We start from the raw sequence: 15,014 nt of genomic DNA, 5'->3' as shown, positions 1-15,014 counted from the left end.
GATAGCCAAACCACATGTACCGAGGAAAGCTAAATATACAGATTTTGTGTCAATACGCCACAGATTTGAATAGTACAAATACGCCACAGATTTCAATAGTACAAAAGTTAACAGTGGGACAAATATCTTGACATATTAATTGATGCTGGAAGTCAAGAAATACAAGTCAATCTGTAGATGCCTACAAAAACAGATGAACTTCAAATGGAAATAGTGGTTTAGACTGCAACCAGTAAGGGGGTGCTATAAGATTCCAACAACATAAAAACAATATGAGAAATCACCATTAAGACCACGAGCCTATATTTCACTCTAAATAGAAGTTCAGAATTGCAATGGAACCATTCAACATAAATAATTAAAATCATATACACCGATATAAGAATCATAAAAGTAAAATGATGTAACAGGACCTTCTTCATAGCCAATGAGGATACTACATAACAGTTCATGAACTAAACTGAATTTGAAGGAACCAAATTGAAATTTCTCCATGACAAAACAAAATATATTGAATACAAATTTGCTTCTGACAGTGAAGACAGCAATCGCTGCCAACCCTCTTTCATGAGAATCATCACACAAAAAGGATATCCATCAACTGACAATCACTAAACCAAGTCAGAAGCAGAACACGAATCAGTTCTGTAAAATTTGTTTCAATGTAGAAAGGCCTGCTTGTCCTAATACTCCATCCGCAATCGAGTGCAGAGACAAATGGCCAGCTCATGGCTTGACAGCATGTACACCCCCAAGTGCCCAATTATTAATTACTCCAGTCAATCTACACTCCAAAAATGAAGAGAAACAGTACCCTGGCAAAGGATAATTGCTTTCCATATAAACGTCTAGGAGCGTAGAAGTAGATGTTCTCTACATTTTGAAACTAAAACTAGAAGATAAGCATATTGTTTTAAAGACCTGCAATGAATTTATCATCTCTCTTGCTTTGTAGATACCACAGAAAGTTGTGACTCTGCTTGTTGTGAATCATGCTTTCTTTTATTGTGGGAGACTCTTCTTGACCTGGAAACCCTTCCAGCTTTTGTGTGATGCTTCTCAGCATGGTCTCTGATCCCACTTTCTCTCTCGCTCGATAGAAGTTCAGGGGGTGCATCAGGCCACGGTGTGCGTTTTGCAGGAACAACAATCTCCAATGGAGGGTCTATGATCCACCTGTATAAATAAAATGCCCTATGTCACAAAGAAGGAAATAGCAGACAACATTTCATAGCATTCCTATTCCTGAATTCACTAAAAGTGTTCCTGAATTGAAAACAGAGCAAAATGAACATATCATCATGTAAGAAAAATGGTAGAACTCTCACAATTTCCATATTAGCATGGAAATGCAATAATAAATTGCATGCAAGCAGCTATATGCAAGATAGGCCTAGTAATTTGCATGTAGATTATTTCAAATACTAGAGATGAAATCGATTAAATTCAGTTGCATGTAATCACCATACAGAATTATTAACACAGAAATTACAAAGTCTGTGGAACCCCATCTATACAGCTTGGAGAAACTTCTTTGAACTTTCAATGCAAGAGAAATTCACGCACTCCCAAGGGAACATCCATGAAAAAAAAGGATCTACGTAATTTCTGGCCTATTAAAAACAAAATCAAACATGAACAACTAGAAGATAAGCAAAGACAAACATGACTTCCAAAGTTGGGGAAGAGAATTTCAATATAGGGTCAAAAATAAGGGACAATGGATTAGGTGAACAGGCTGGAAGATGACTTTCAATGCAATCAATCAGATGTGCAAGAGGAGAGTTTGGCAGAGGATCAGTTAGCACCCTAAACAATAAAAGAACTGTGCATCCCGCTCCAAGGTTTTGTAACTGTAGAAAATTCATACCCCATTCTTCTGAAGGAAAGATATTTAAGACTGAGCATTGCATGGGTCGTTTTTTGCAGTGTAGGCTGTAGAAAAATTCTACCTTATTCTTCCAGAGGGAAGGCATTTAGGAGTGAGCATTATATGTGTTCTTCTTTGCATTGAAGACCTGGTAGAGCTGTGGATCGACAAAGGCTCCAATTCTAGCATATACTGAGACAGCATTACAGCAATACCACTCACTAGGCCAGTCCCATCTCAGGATGACATTGCGCTAAATATTTGTAACACTTTGCAAAAGGCTAACTATTAAAACTGGAGACTCGAAATGTCATTGGATGTTGGTTCTTTAGTTCAAACTTAAGATGATAAAGGGGACTATGCAAGTACAATTTATTGTGACCACTGCCTTAACTTATTTGGAAACCATTGCAAGGTAAGATTTCTCATCAGAGAAATATCAAAATTTCTTGGTTTTCAGTATTAGGTTTTGAAATTTGAGTACTTCTGCTCCCACTACCATGAGTAACACTTGATATATTGGCCACTTCCCATTTTGTAGCTTTAAATACTCGGGAATGAAAAATCAAAATTTCTCAGTTTTCAGTTTTAGGTTTTGAAATTTGAGTACTTCTGCTCCCACTACCATGAGTACAATTGATGCCACTTCCCATTTTGTAGCTTTAAATACTCGGGAGTTATTCTACTTAGAGCAAAGCTTTGTTAGATATTCATTTGAGCAAGATCAGAGAAGATCTGATTTCCTCAATCTCTTTTACTAGTCTCGAATAATTCATAACTTCAAAGCAAACATCTTATTGGCTCCTTGGGCTATCATTTAAATCCAATTAACCAGATTTGAAGAAATTGAATCCAAAGCAGGACAAACAGAAGAAATTTAGAGTTTATGTTACGAATTCTTTGGTCAAAGAAACTATGATGCAAGCCTCAGACTGGGACTAACAATAAAAAGCAATATTGAACTTCATAAATTGATTATGCAGTTCAGGCCTTCTTGCAAATGCATAAAAATTAAAAAGGGGAAGCGAAACTTATCTGTCACTGAATATGACCATGAATTAACAAAAATAATAAAGAAGATTTTACATCAAGCAACACCTTTTTTTGTTTCAAAACATGCATCAAAACAAAGATCTCAGATTGGAATCATATTTCATAAAATTAGAGTAAAGAATAGTTTTCTTTATACAGAAGAAATATAGAGAATTGGGGTCAAGCATAATGAACATAGTCACAAACGAGTTGTGGAAATGTATCAATATACAAACAGCCAAATCCACGAACATTGAGTGAAGTAGAGATATTGTTATTAGATATCTGATCATGTTGTCGTCCTATGCTAGCATCCTGAGTTCTGGGAAAAGCAGTATCAAGTACCAAGCTATGCGCAGATCCATGGACCAGCATTATCATTTATAGAAAATTAATATGAAATAGAATCAATCTCCCTATTGTCATCAAGAGCAGGGGATTGAGATGCTACAGCAAAGACCGCCTAGTTGACAACTTTGGAATAAGGAGAGCTGTCATGAGTACATTTGATGTCCATCCAAACATCATTAACATCAGAACTAGAATAGGCTACTGAGAACATTAGTGACACTGACGACAGACTTGATGCAAAACGGGGCTTTGCATTTTCATCTTCCTCTCAGATATGTAAGGAGCACTGTCAGTCTATTGCATCTACAAGAAAGAGAGACTAGAGAGACAACAATGGCACCCCAACTGAACATAAGTACATATGAAACTAAAAGCTAGTTACTCATACAATATTTTCACTGCCATTAGATGGGAAAAACCATCACGAAAGCATTAGCTAGATTAAGATCCGTAGGCAGAAGACATGCTCAATGGGCAATTGGCAGCTCTGATTACTGCTGAGACCTTACTTTTCCTTCTTTACACTACCCAGAAATTGGTTCAATCATTTCAGCCATTTCTGGTAAGACTTCTACTTTATCATTTGAGTTATTTACAAATCATATAAATGGTGATTTGTCTTGTCATGCTATTAAGTGCTCACCTGATGGTTACAGCGTTGACAACTCCCAGCCAACATACCAGGTTCACATCCCACCACTGACCTACCCAAAAAGCAGTGCTTGTATGCCGATATTGGATCATAGGTTCATGGAAACAACAAATGCGGTGTTTCCTCAACAATTCATTAAAGCAACAGGACAATGGACTTAACAAGGAAGGCCTTTCATAGTTGAGAGAATTTAATACTCAAAATATCACCATCAAAATCAATATGGCAAATATACTGTTGATTTATCTTCTTTCTAGCAGGATAGATTGGAAACTTGGATTTTCTGATTATGAATAAGTCGGCGAAAATGAGCTCAATTCTTCATCTTGTAAGAGAGATACTTTTACACTAAAGCTTCAAGTATTCATACTCATAATTGTTTTGATATTTGAAGGTCCATGGATCCAATGCTTAATATTATATGGTATTTGTGGATGAATTCTCTAATAGTCTGAACCAGTGGTTTAAAAAATGGATCGATGCCCCGGATCGGGCACCTCAAAAACCCATCCTGATCGGTGATTCGGCGATCCGGATCGGGAATCGGCCAAATCGGTCCTCTTAAGCCTTAACAAAAATCCAAAAAAATTATGAAAATTCATGATAAATGTTATTTTTTAAGAATCCAATAAGAAATTCGGGTATTACATTATTAACTTTCCTTTTTAATCAATTTGTGAATAATTAAGATGTTCTTTTCCCGTATGAACTTATGTTAACCATTAAATTTGCATCACATAAAACCAAAAACATAGAATTACCACGGATAAAATATATAATCATATATAGACTACAATAAATAATAGATTAAATCGATAAAAAATGGCCACTAAAATCTCGAATTGGAGGAAAAACCTAATCCACTAAAAAAACAAAAAAAACCAAATTGTTACAACCTAACTAACTATAATCCAAAATTATTACAACCTATCTAACTATAATATTATATATTGCAATGAAAATTGTTGGATTATATTTTATTATATAAATAATAGCAAATTTAAAATATTTTATAATATCATTTAATTTAAAATGTATTATTGACAACTGTAATAAAAATAATACATTACAAGATTTATAATGCAAATAAATAAATAAATAAATAAAATATTTGATTATCAATATATAAATTATTCGAATGCGCATCAATTTTCGAAATAACACTTCAAATTTTTTAAAATATAATTTTTTAGAATTCTAGAATAAATTTAATGGAAGAGATTGCTAGAGACAGAGAAACATTTCAAATGTGTATGAATCATATCTTAAAATTAATATTCCAAATTTATGTTAAAGCTTACCACATTATAAAAATAAAAATTATAATTAGATCAGTTATTCCTAGTTTGTATTAAAAAATATTTGTTGTATTAAGAAATATCTTTTATTTTTTTTGACAAGAAATAATTGTTGTATTTTTTTTTTATGAGAAAATATGATATTTGTTGTATTCCTTTTTTCTTTTTTTGACAAGAAAAAAAAGATCTTATATTACCTTTTTTTTTTTTGCTTGTTGTATTACTTTTTATTTTTTTTATTTTTTTTATTTCCTTTATCATATTATTTTCTTTATTTTAGTTTTTTTTTTAAAACAAACCTATCTTCTTTTTTTTCTTTTTTCTTTTTTTTTTTTTTTTTTCTGTTTTTTTTTTTATGAAGACAAATTTTAGTTTTTTTTTTAAGACAAAAGTAAAAACCTCTCTTCTTCTTTTTTTTATGATATTATTTTTAAAAAAAAAAACATTATCATATTATTTTTTAAAAAAAAAATTATGAAGACAAAAAGTGAAATTTGCAAAATAGAGTCCCAACAGGGATTCGAACTTGGGACGTAATGCATAAAACCTCCTCTGTCAACCACGGCAGCCCTTCGCTCACTACTGAAGAGTTTTGTATACTATTTACCTATATTGTATGAATTTTCAATATAATATTGCTTAGCGCAAGTCCCACATCGAAGAATTGGAGAAAGTCTATAAGATATAAATACCTTTACAAAAGCTTTAATGTCAGCGCGATAGAGAGAAGGGGTAACCTGAAATGATATTTTGAAAAAAATTACCAAAATGTCCTCAGGTAAGGATTCGTCCTGTGACGTCACTAAGCGGCTGGAATCGCGATTTATGACGTAATAGGGGCGATTCACTGTTCAAAATCGCCGATTCTCCTCTGGGATCGGGCGATTCCCAGTTTGGCAGAAGAATTGACACGGGGTGCCCGATTTCCGTATCGACTCGGGCGAGTCCGTTGAGACTCGTCGATTTTTAAAACCTTGGTCTTAACATATGGGCATATCCGATCGATAGAAATTTTAACTTAATGATTACTGTTTTCAATCCTTGTATAATAATTAATATCTAAGTAGCCATTTGACTTATAAAGTTATTTATAAAAAGCATTCGTGTGCTACTCTTAGGAAGATAAGTGTATGATTTGCAATCTTCAAAGTCAATCTAGAAACTTTATCACAATCATCAAGCATGATTTGAAAGATTTAGACATGGAGTGATCGCAGAGGATTTCAGTACATGAATTTTTCATGTTTGGCCTCTCAAAAGACACTGAGGTGGTCATCTAGCCAGATGAAGAGAAGAGCGAGAGAGAGAGAGAGAGAGAGAGAGAGAGAGGATGACATTTTGACCACAAGATACCATAGCTATAGGTAGATATTGAGATGTAGTAAGGTTAGATATGGTATTTCAAAAGGCATAACAGTCTCTAATCACCATAAAATTACATGCTCATGCAAAGTTGGCCACACAGGATTTCATTATTTATTGGCAGCATAGATTATAAGATGACTTTGATCAGGACCTCCCAATGAACAGTTTAAGAGGTAAAAGAAAAATGGAATCTCCGATAGGGTACATAATAAACTTTGCAATCGAATACAGGCCTTCTTTCCTCCATCCATCGATAGCAGTAGGTGAAAGCCGCACATAATCAAACAAAGTAAAAGGTTTGAAGAAGAAAATCCTATTTTCAAAAGATTGTGTCATATTAAACCTACATCAACAATCCGGGAAAACGAAAACTTGTCTAAACCAAGGCAAGGTCTTATTCTGATCAATCAGACATGAGCCAATAACACATGCAAATGGTAACTAATTCAATTGTCCTGGTACTAGTTAAATGGTCCCCAAGGTGTTATGCATTTCTTGTATCTTTATGTCTCTCATAGAAGAAACAAGCCTGTCCAAGTGATCATGAAAAGCAGAACACTCTAGTTGTCCCAACATTACAAGTCCACAGCCTCTTTATTTTCTATTGCTATTGAGCTTCTATATCACAACACTGTTGGTCCTATCTCAATTTGATTTCATTCTTCTTGAATAAAAGATTTTTATCAAAGAAAATGCATTGAAGGAAACTCCCATCCTATTTAAGGTCAATTCTAGTGTTACAAACTTACTACAAATAAGCATTAATCGTTACCTAACCAATCCCAAAAATAATAATGAAGGTTCCTTGCTGAAACAAGCCAGAACAATAGTTATTTTCCTAAGTGCGTGGGTGATTTTAGCAAAATAGTATTTTTCTGAATTGTTTGGGTGACCATGACAAGTACGGTTACCATTTTCTATACACTCATCTATTTAAGGTATAAATGTCATATAACACTAACACAATTATGTACAATCCAAGAGGATACATTACAGTTATATCCTTCCTCCAAATGAAGGATACCATTCTCATGCACAAAATCTGCAATTTCTCATAACAGACTGGTGACTTTCAAACATATTTCTCAGTATAGACAGAAAACATGCTCGAATGACTAGCATGCGTCGCCTATAAACAAGGAACTACAGGTAGCATGTGCCTCAGCCCTCAATAAAAACCTTGTGCATAAGGAACCGACTGCAAAGACGTCAAGACTATAATCAATGTTTTTAAAGTCAGCAGTGGTCGGACCTCCGACTCAGCCCTGGCCCGAGCCGAATAACATGATCGAGTCCAAGTGGACTCGGCCGGGTCTTGTAAAGGAACAAAATATTCCCATAAACTCAAAAAAAAAAAAAAAAAAAAAAAAAAAAAAAGGTAAAGGAATTATTAAAAACTATTAAAAATATCAAATATCTCAAATAAGTAGTAGAAGTCATTAAAGTTCTATAAAAGATGAAAAATGTATACAAGTTGGATTTTTGAAAATTTTGATTTGTACCTTGAAATATTTCAGAAAAATAAGAAAATAAAAAATGTAACATGAAAAGCATCCAAATCATCATAGAAACCACAAAAATCATATAACAATATATTTCTAAACCATATTATACTGATTTTTAACAAAAAAAAGGCTTTCCTTAGCTAATTTTAAATCTAGGCAAGTTGTTCATTGAAACTCACCTCAACCATATGTGGAGGCCGAGTCACCCAGCCTAGTTGGACTGGACTCGGCTGAGTCTTGAAAACACCAACTATAATCACCTTTTTATCACCATTACTACAATATCATGTATAGTTCTTGAAATTCATCATATTCACCAAAAGCAACTATGACTTGTAGCTTTTTTCTTCACAATATATGCCTCGCCGATGAATTGCTGACTCATTCGAAACCACACAAAATGTTTCAAAGATCATGAAATCTATAAAGGAAGGTTTTTTCATCTCTACAATTCATAAAGTAAGAAGTTCACAATATTGATTGCTTCGTTCATTCGAAACCTTTGTGTCAAAGATACCATCATGGTGAACAACATACACAAAAACACTAGGAGAAAATTGTAACAGCTTTGAATGTACATATGAGACAAAATTCATTTATAAGTGATTATAGTCAAATGACATCTAATAATATTCATGACTTCACATATAGATCAATAACTTCCCACTCAATGTTGCCAGATGGTATCAGTGTTTGGTCTAGGCCACCCAGTGCCCTAGGCTCGAGAACCTGGGCAGCCCAGTAGAAAGAAAAATGTCTCTAACAGTATAACCATATAACATATAAGAATTAGGCACTTAAGGCACATCAAATGTATAGTACACAAGTTCATAGCACACACTCCTCCATACTCCATAACAATAAATTCATATTAAAAAAAAATAACTAACTTTGATTGTTCAATCTCCAAACTTCCACCTCTACGATGTTTTTAAGGACTCAAAAACTTCTAAAAAACTTTCTAATAAATTTATAAAACATCCAAAACTAAATCTAATATCAATGGGTGAATGCTTAGATCAATTTCTCTTAACTTTGAGAAACCCTTTGTAAATCACCAAAAACTAGTTTTTTGGGTTTTTCTCTCTCTAAAATAGGCTCTAATGGGTTTTCGATTTCAAATGACCCTAAAACCCACAATTTTTCTCCTTTAATATTAAAAAATGACCAAAAAAATGCCCTCAACAAATGGCATTTCTGCCCTGGGCCGGGCGTAGGCCTAGGCGGCCAACAAGATGGGATCCCGAGCAGCCGCCTAGGCGGTTTCCCAGGCAGCCGCCTAGGCGATTTCCCCGGCGCCTAGGTGTGTTCCCGAGTGCCTAGGCGGCTGCCTAGGGATATCCGCCAAATTTGGCCGCCTAGGCTTGGGCAATGCGGCCAGGCCTTCTGGACCCACCTAAGCGTCCACCCAAGAGCTGGCCGGTCCGCTTTTTAAATGTACTGGTAACTGGTTGGTATCAACACGTTGAACTGAGTTGTAGCTCGTGGCATTTAAGTTGTTATGGCAATGCATGAGTCCGTAATCAACTTTTTAGTATAATTGAATTGCCTTGTTATAAATAAGTTTATCGTGTTGATGTTGGACAGGGTGATTCATATACTATATTATTTTCCAGTTAATTTTGCAGATGTAATTTGGGATTTTTTGGTTTTCTTTGAATTTCTTAGGATTGCAGAGTTTAGGAAATTAGTTAAGTCATTAGTCAATTTTGGTTAATGGCAATATTAGTTTACCTGTAAAGTGTACTTTAGTAATTTTGTCTTATGTCTTAATTAGGAGTCCAGTTTAATACAAATTAGATTAGAAATGGGTTTCCTAAAGTCTAAGTTAGGGTTTCATTATATATAGGGGCTCGGTAGATACTTCAGTGCAGCATTCGATATTGTTTGTTCATGTTTCATGGTTTAACCAGAGATAGCCGAGAAGTTGGGCTTGTAAGTCTTCATTATTTTCAATCAAATTTTTTAGTTATTTGGTTTCTTTCCAAGAACTTTTAAAAAATTCTCAGAGCAGTCTCATTCCCAAAGCGCCAGAGACATGCTGCAAGTTTGCATTCTGGTTGGAGACAAGGATGACATATACTGGAACTTAGTTAGGATTCCTAAATTTGTATCGATTGTTAGGAAGGAGTTCAATGGATAAGACCATTGATTTTCAGGACGAAGCTGAACATGATGGTTCAATTCTTTTAAAAAAAACATGATGATTCAATTGGCCCAAGACCAAAGAGAGAGTCAATTTGGAAAGGATAAGAATTCAACTCGAATTAGAACTTCATGCGCTGGAGAAAGAGATAGATGATGATAGGGCGCCACGGAATCTCAAACTCTCTTAAGACTCTCTTTTAGTGAGTTTGTCCTGGAGAGTGCCTAGCAAATAATTGAGGATATTTCCCTCCATATTACAATTCAGGCCTCAGATGAGATGATTTCAATAGCTGTACCATCCAACAGCCATAACTTTTCGTTATAACTCAGAATGGCAATTAATGGTACTCTTTGGAAAGCTATTCTAAAGCCCCATGACACCCAAACCAGCTCGACTGGTATTGCCTACTCATTTTTTGGTCGGGAAAAGCCTCTAAAATATTTTTTTTAATAAGTTGACAATTGTATTGATATTGAGAAGACGGTACAGTTAAGGGAGAGTTCCAAAAATAGGCAACCCAAGAGATGGATGTCCTATACAAAAAACTCTGAAGGGTACAAAAAGAATAAACCTCTAAAATTTTGAGTTCAAAGTTTTTAATGCAATTTTAAGTGTAAGTTCAAGTACAGGTGAATTTGATATATTTTTATCTACTCCTCTGTCTACATATCAAGATCTGTTCCATGAGTTGTCTCAGTACAATTCATATCTTTAGAGAAAGCAAAGAAGAATGTTGAAGACGGTAGTGGATATGATAAGAGAATTTATCCTAGCCCACTTCGAGATTTTTCCAACCAGAAGAGTCTAATGCAGGATAGGCTGATTCATATTTTTTATGTTTAATTAATTCAGTTATTTTGGGTTTTATTGGGTTTAAATTTTATTGGTTAGGTTTTGGATATTAGGGGCAGTTGGGGAAATCAATTAGGTTGTTATTTTCTTTTCGTCAAAGGTGGTATTAGTTTACTCGTAAAGGGTATTTTAATTAAAAAAATCATCTTACATTTTAACTAGGATGCCAATTTAATTGGAACTAGAATAAAAATAAGGTTTTTGGGAATCTGATTGGGGTTTCCTTATAAATAGGGGTTCGGTACAGACTTTGTGGCAAAGTTTGATATTAACTTTTTATGTTTTTTGGTTGAACAAAAGATAGCTAAGAAGTTTGGCTTAGTTTCCAACATTATTTTCAGTCAAAATTTCAATTCTTGAATTTCTTTCTGCATTACATGTCTTCTATGAGTTTTCAAATATACAGGTAATAGATTTAATATTCTTGGCGAGCCATTCATTTTGCAATCAAAAACATTTTAATATTCAATTCATGTACTCCTAGATTTCAGTGGTTCATTAAGGAGCAACTAACAGTGAAAGAAACACATAACAATTTTTGTTTCGAACTACATGCTGCATTAATAAGATGTAAATTCAATACATTCCAACATCCTGTACTACCATACATAATGTCCACAGAAATCATCGTCATTAGGTAAGAGAAGGGTATCCTTTTGAAAAACTTAAAATGACAACTTGAACATAAGTTAAAATTTAAGTGAACCGCAAGAATACAAATCACCAGGAACAGCAGGCTGGCAAACCCAAGGGCAATCCAATGATTCATAAACATGCTCAACTCATTCATGGACCAAGTTGAATTCATTAACGGCCCAAGATAAAGGACAAACTGGCAAGTTCACTATGTTCCCAGAGAAGCCAACAAGTATAGACTTACCAAAAATAACAAAAAAGGAAAAACAATCTGACAATTGCAGTATGACACAGGAAATTTAAATGCCTTCGGCTCTTCGCAAATTAAGATGTACAACTTCTACCAACCATTATGAGCTTCCGGAAAATTCAATTAGAAAACAATTTGTGGAATAGAGCACATGTGCGCACTTCTGATTTCTAGGGAAACAAGGTTACAGTAGGTCAACCTAAGAACCCAGTTTTCCCCATAATTCCAACTACATAGGGCCATAAGATAACCACTGAAATGAAGAAACCACCTAAAAATCGTTGCCATCAGATCAGTCTTAAATTTGATATGCCACATGAGAGAGCAATATGGGCATAATATCTAAATGTTTTAATAATGCTATCAGAGCAAACTAGTAACAAGGAAACAAAAAACTAAGATCGAAATGCAGCCATTCACAAACAAAAACATTCCATTGTGAGTGAAAGAGCAAGAACAATGAGAAGCCATAATCACAACACACCTTGAAGGGAACTTGCTGTCAGCCCTGGCCTCAACACGAAGCCACCAAAGCATCACCTCGCGACCACATTTGCCAAGGGGTTCAACAAAAGATTCGTCCCTCAGCAAAGAGAGTGGAGTCTCTATAGCATCACCATTTTCATTCAACTCATCCAAATCTCGAAACCAACCAGGCCTATCTTCAACGTCCTTCCACACCAACCTTGAGTTCATCACAAAACCGGCCCACTCAAGCTTGGTGGGTAAAACAGTGGCCCCATCATGAACAAGGGTAGAACTTTGCTCCATATATGGAGAAACATTGTAGGTGTGCCAACCAGCCAATTTGCCAGAGGAGTTACAGGCAGGACCCTGAACAGGTAATGGAAAATTAGCATCCTCTTCTCCTCCATTGCCATCTTGCTTTGTTCGGGAACCCCCATGTGCCAGAAGTCCGATGGAGAGAGCACCCATCCATTTCACTGACTGGATCTCATCAAAGAGTTGCAAGCAATGCATGTTGCTATCATCTGCAAACACCACGATACCGTCCAATTTCCTCTCTCTCACAACCCTGCCCAACAAGACAAGAACAATAATATAATGAGGAGGAGGAAAGCATGGAATCAGTTATAAGTATTCACATAGAGATGCCCAACAACCCTTTTCTGAATTGCAACAGGCCGAAAAGGCAGAATTACGAGCAAATCAAAAAACAAGGGACAAGAGCATCAGCATGGTAATCACTAGAAGATGACTAAGAACCTTAATTCTGAATTGCAATATCAGAGACCATAAACGAGAATTAGGAGTGAACCCAGAGGGAGACTTTCTGACTGGGCTAAGAATACTTTTGGATAAATGCAAAAAGAATAAATTATTCCCAATCATCATGGACACTAGATCAAGTACCCAATTATCACAGCATATTCATCACAAAAGGAAAAACCAAAAAAAAAAGAAAAAACAAATTCAAATGAGCACATGTTCCACTTGGAGAGCGAGGGTATGATCAACAAGGCCAAGGATTTAAAACACAAAGTCGAAGAAAGGGTGAAAACTATCAAACCTGAGGCCTTGGAGCCGCATCCGAGCCTCCATTTTGTGGATGGCCTCCCAAGAAGGGGGCATTTTTTCCCCGAAACCAACATGCACAAATTCGAGCCCCGATTTCACAAGCAAATCAGCAGTCTCATCTGAGGCCCCACCTGCCTCAACCACAATCCACAGAACCTCCCCTGGCACAAGCATGAGCGTATGGATAAGCCCTGTGAGGTGCACAGTCTGAAAAGTGCGCAGATAAGTGGGCGTAATCACAATAACAGGCCTCCGATTCTTGACGCCATAGGTAAGCATCTGCTCTCTCTGCACCCTCTCCATGATGCGGTGGGCCTGCATCACCTGCTTCGGATCAGGATGCGGCCATGGCCTTATGCGTATCCCGTGCCGACCCACAACTACTCGGCTGCTGCCGCTGTGATTGGCGTGAGGCAGTGGCGTCGTCGGTGCATTTGTGGTGAGAACGGGTGGAGAGGTTGATGTGGACTGGTGGAGGAGGAGAGGGGACTGAGAGTAAGAAGAGGAAGAGTTGTTGTAACTAGTGGTGAAGAGGAGGAAGAAGATGAGGCGGGAGAAGCGGAAGCCGAGGACGAGGCTGATGATGCAGCAGAGGCCGTGGAGGAGGAGCCAAAAGAGGGCGGAGGGGGACCTGAATATGCTCTCCATTGACGACTGCTCAGCGATACCCCTGAAGCTGTTGTTGCGCCTGTTGTTGTTTGGGGCGTTGATCATGGGGTCAATAGAGACCTTCATGCTTCTCTCTCTCTCTCTCTCTCTCTCTCTCTCTCTCTCTCTCTCTCTCTCTCAATGATCCCTGAACTCTACATGCAATGATCCCCAAACTCTACCTTTGCCAGACCCACCTGCTCAAATGATTCCCAACTCTCTCGCTCTCTTTGTTGCCGGCGAAAGGGAGTGAGCGAGGAGCCGTCGCACATCGTCTTCTTGCCAAGACTAGGTTTATTGGGTGGGGATTCCACTATTCATCACAAGTATCACAAGTATTCGTTAATACACGTCGCGGATTGCACGGTTCATCGGTCATAAGCCGAGGTTAGCGCACTTCCAAATAGTGTTGAGAAATACGCCGTCGTTCTAAACCATCGAACTAAAGCGCACCACCTTCAAATTGAGAAATGTAGTTTTAATATTGAAAATCCTTGTCATGTTTTAAAATATATTTTTATTTTTAATTATCACATTTAAATCTTCAAAAAAGAAGTGTAGATTAAATAGAAAAACTTGAAAATTGAGGATTACAAGATATACTATTTTCAAAATTAAAAATCTTTTTCTTTTTTTTGTTTATGTTCATGCATCTTGATGTCGAGACAGTTAATTTGATAATATTTTAACATCAAAACAACCTCTTCTAATTAAAATTTTGAGGTAAGCTCTAATTTGATTGATTAGAGCTTCGGCTCGATATAAACTTTTTCTTCATTTATTTATAAAAAAAAGTTTATTCTCTAGACAAACCGCGCCCTTTATTATAATATGCTTTTCTACTCCACCATACATACATGTTCTTTT

At 36.2% G+C, this 15,014-nt stretch overlaps 1 protein-coding gene and 1 long non-coding RNA gene across 2 annotated transcripts; both read right to left on the bottom strand.

Moving 5' to 3' along the window:
- Nucleotides 1-390: 390 nt before the first annotated feature.
- LOC18440261 (putative beta-1,4-xylosyltransferase IRX14H) lies at nt 391-14,415 on the bottom strand. Its single transcript, XM_088855364.1, has 3 exons — nt 13,492-14,415; nt 12,445-12,996; nt 391-1,176 (listed from the first exon to the last, which is right to left on the bottom strand). The coding sequence occupies exons 1-3, from the start codon at nt 14,232-14,234 to the stop codon at nt 936-938; spliced, it is 1,536 nt and encodes a 511-aa protein (XP_088711490.1). The 5' UTR covers nt 14,235-14,415; the 3' UTR covers nt 391-935.
- On the bottom strand, nt 7,501-8,449 carry LOC148779169 (uncharacterized). The gene is made up of 2 exons (XR_016047237.1): nt 8,253-8,449; nt 7,501-7,766 (listed from the first exon to the last, which is right to left on the bottom strand). It is a non-coding gene; the product is annotated as an uncharacterized LOC148779169 (long non-coding RNA).
- Nucleotides 14,416-15,014: the final 599 nt, after the last annotated feature.

This window comes from Amborella trichopoda, chromosome 13 (genome assembly GCF_054954075.1).
Source record: "Amborella trichopoda isolate Santa Cruz 75 chromosome 13, AtrichopodaSantaCruz75HAP2 v2.0, whole genome shotgun sequence".
Taxonomy (NCBI): Eukaryota; Viridiplantae; Streptophyta; class Magnoliopsida; order Amborellales; family Amborellaceae; genus Amborella; species Amborella trichopoda.
The sequence above is the reverse complement of the archived record's forward strand: the minus strand, read 5'-3'. Positions and strand labels throughout refer to the sequence as shown.

Excerpts from the sequence above, each read along its gene's own strand:
- LOC18440261 (XM_088855364.1), bottom strand. The coding sequence starts at position 14,234 with ATGAAGGTCTCTATTGACCCCATGATCAACGCCCCAAACAACAACAGG. Across the intron at positions 12,997-13,491 it reads ATGCGGCTCCAAGGCCTCAG|GGTTGTGAGAGAGAGGAAAT; the intron begins GTTTGATAGTTT and ends CTTGTTGGGCAG. Across the intron at positions 1,177-12,444 it reads GACAGCAAGTTCCCTTCAAG|GTGGATCATAGACCCTCCAT; the intron begins GTGTGTTGTGAT and ends TTATTTATACAG.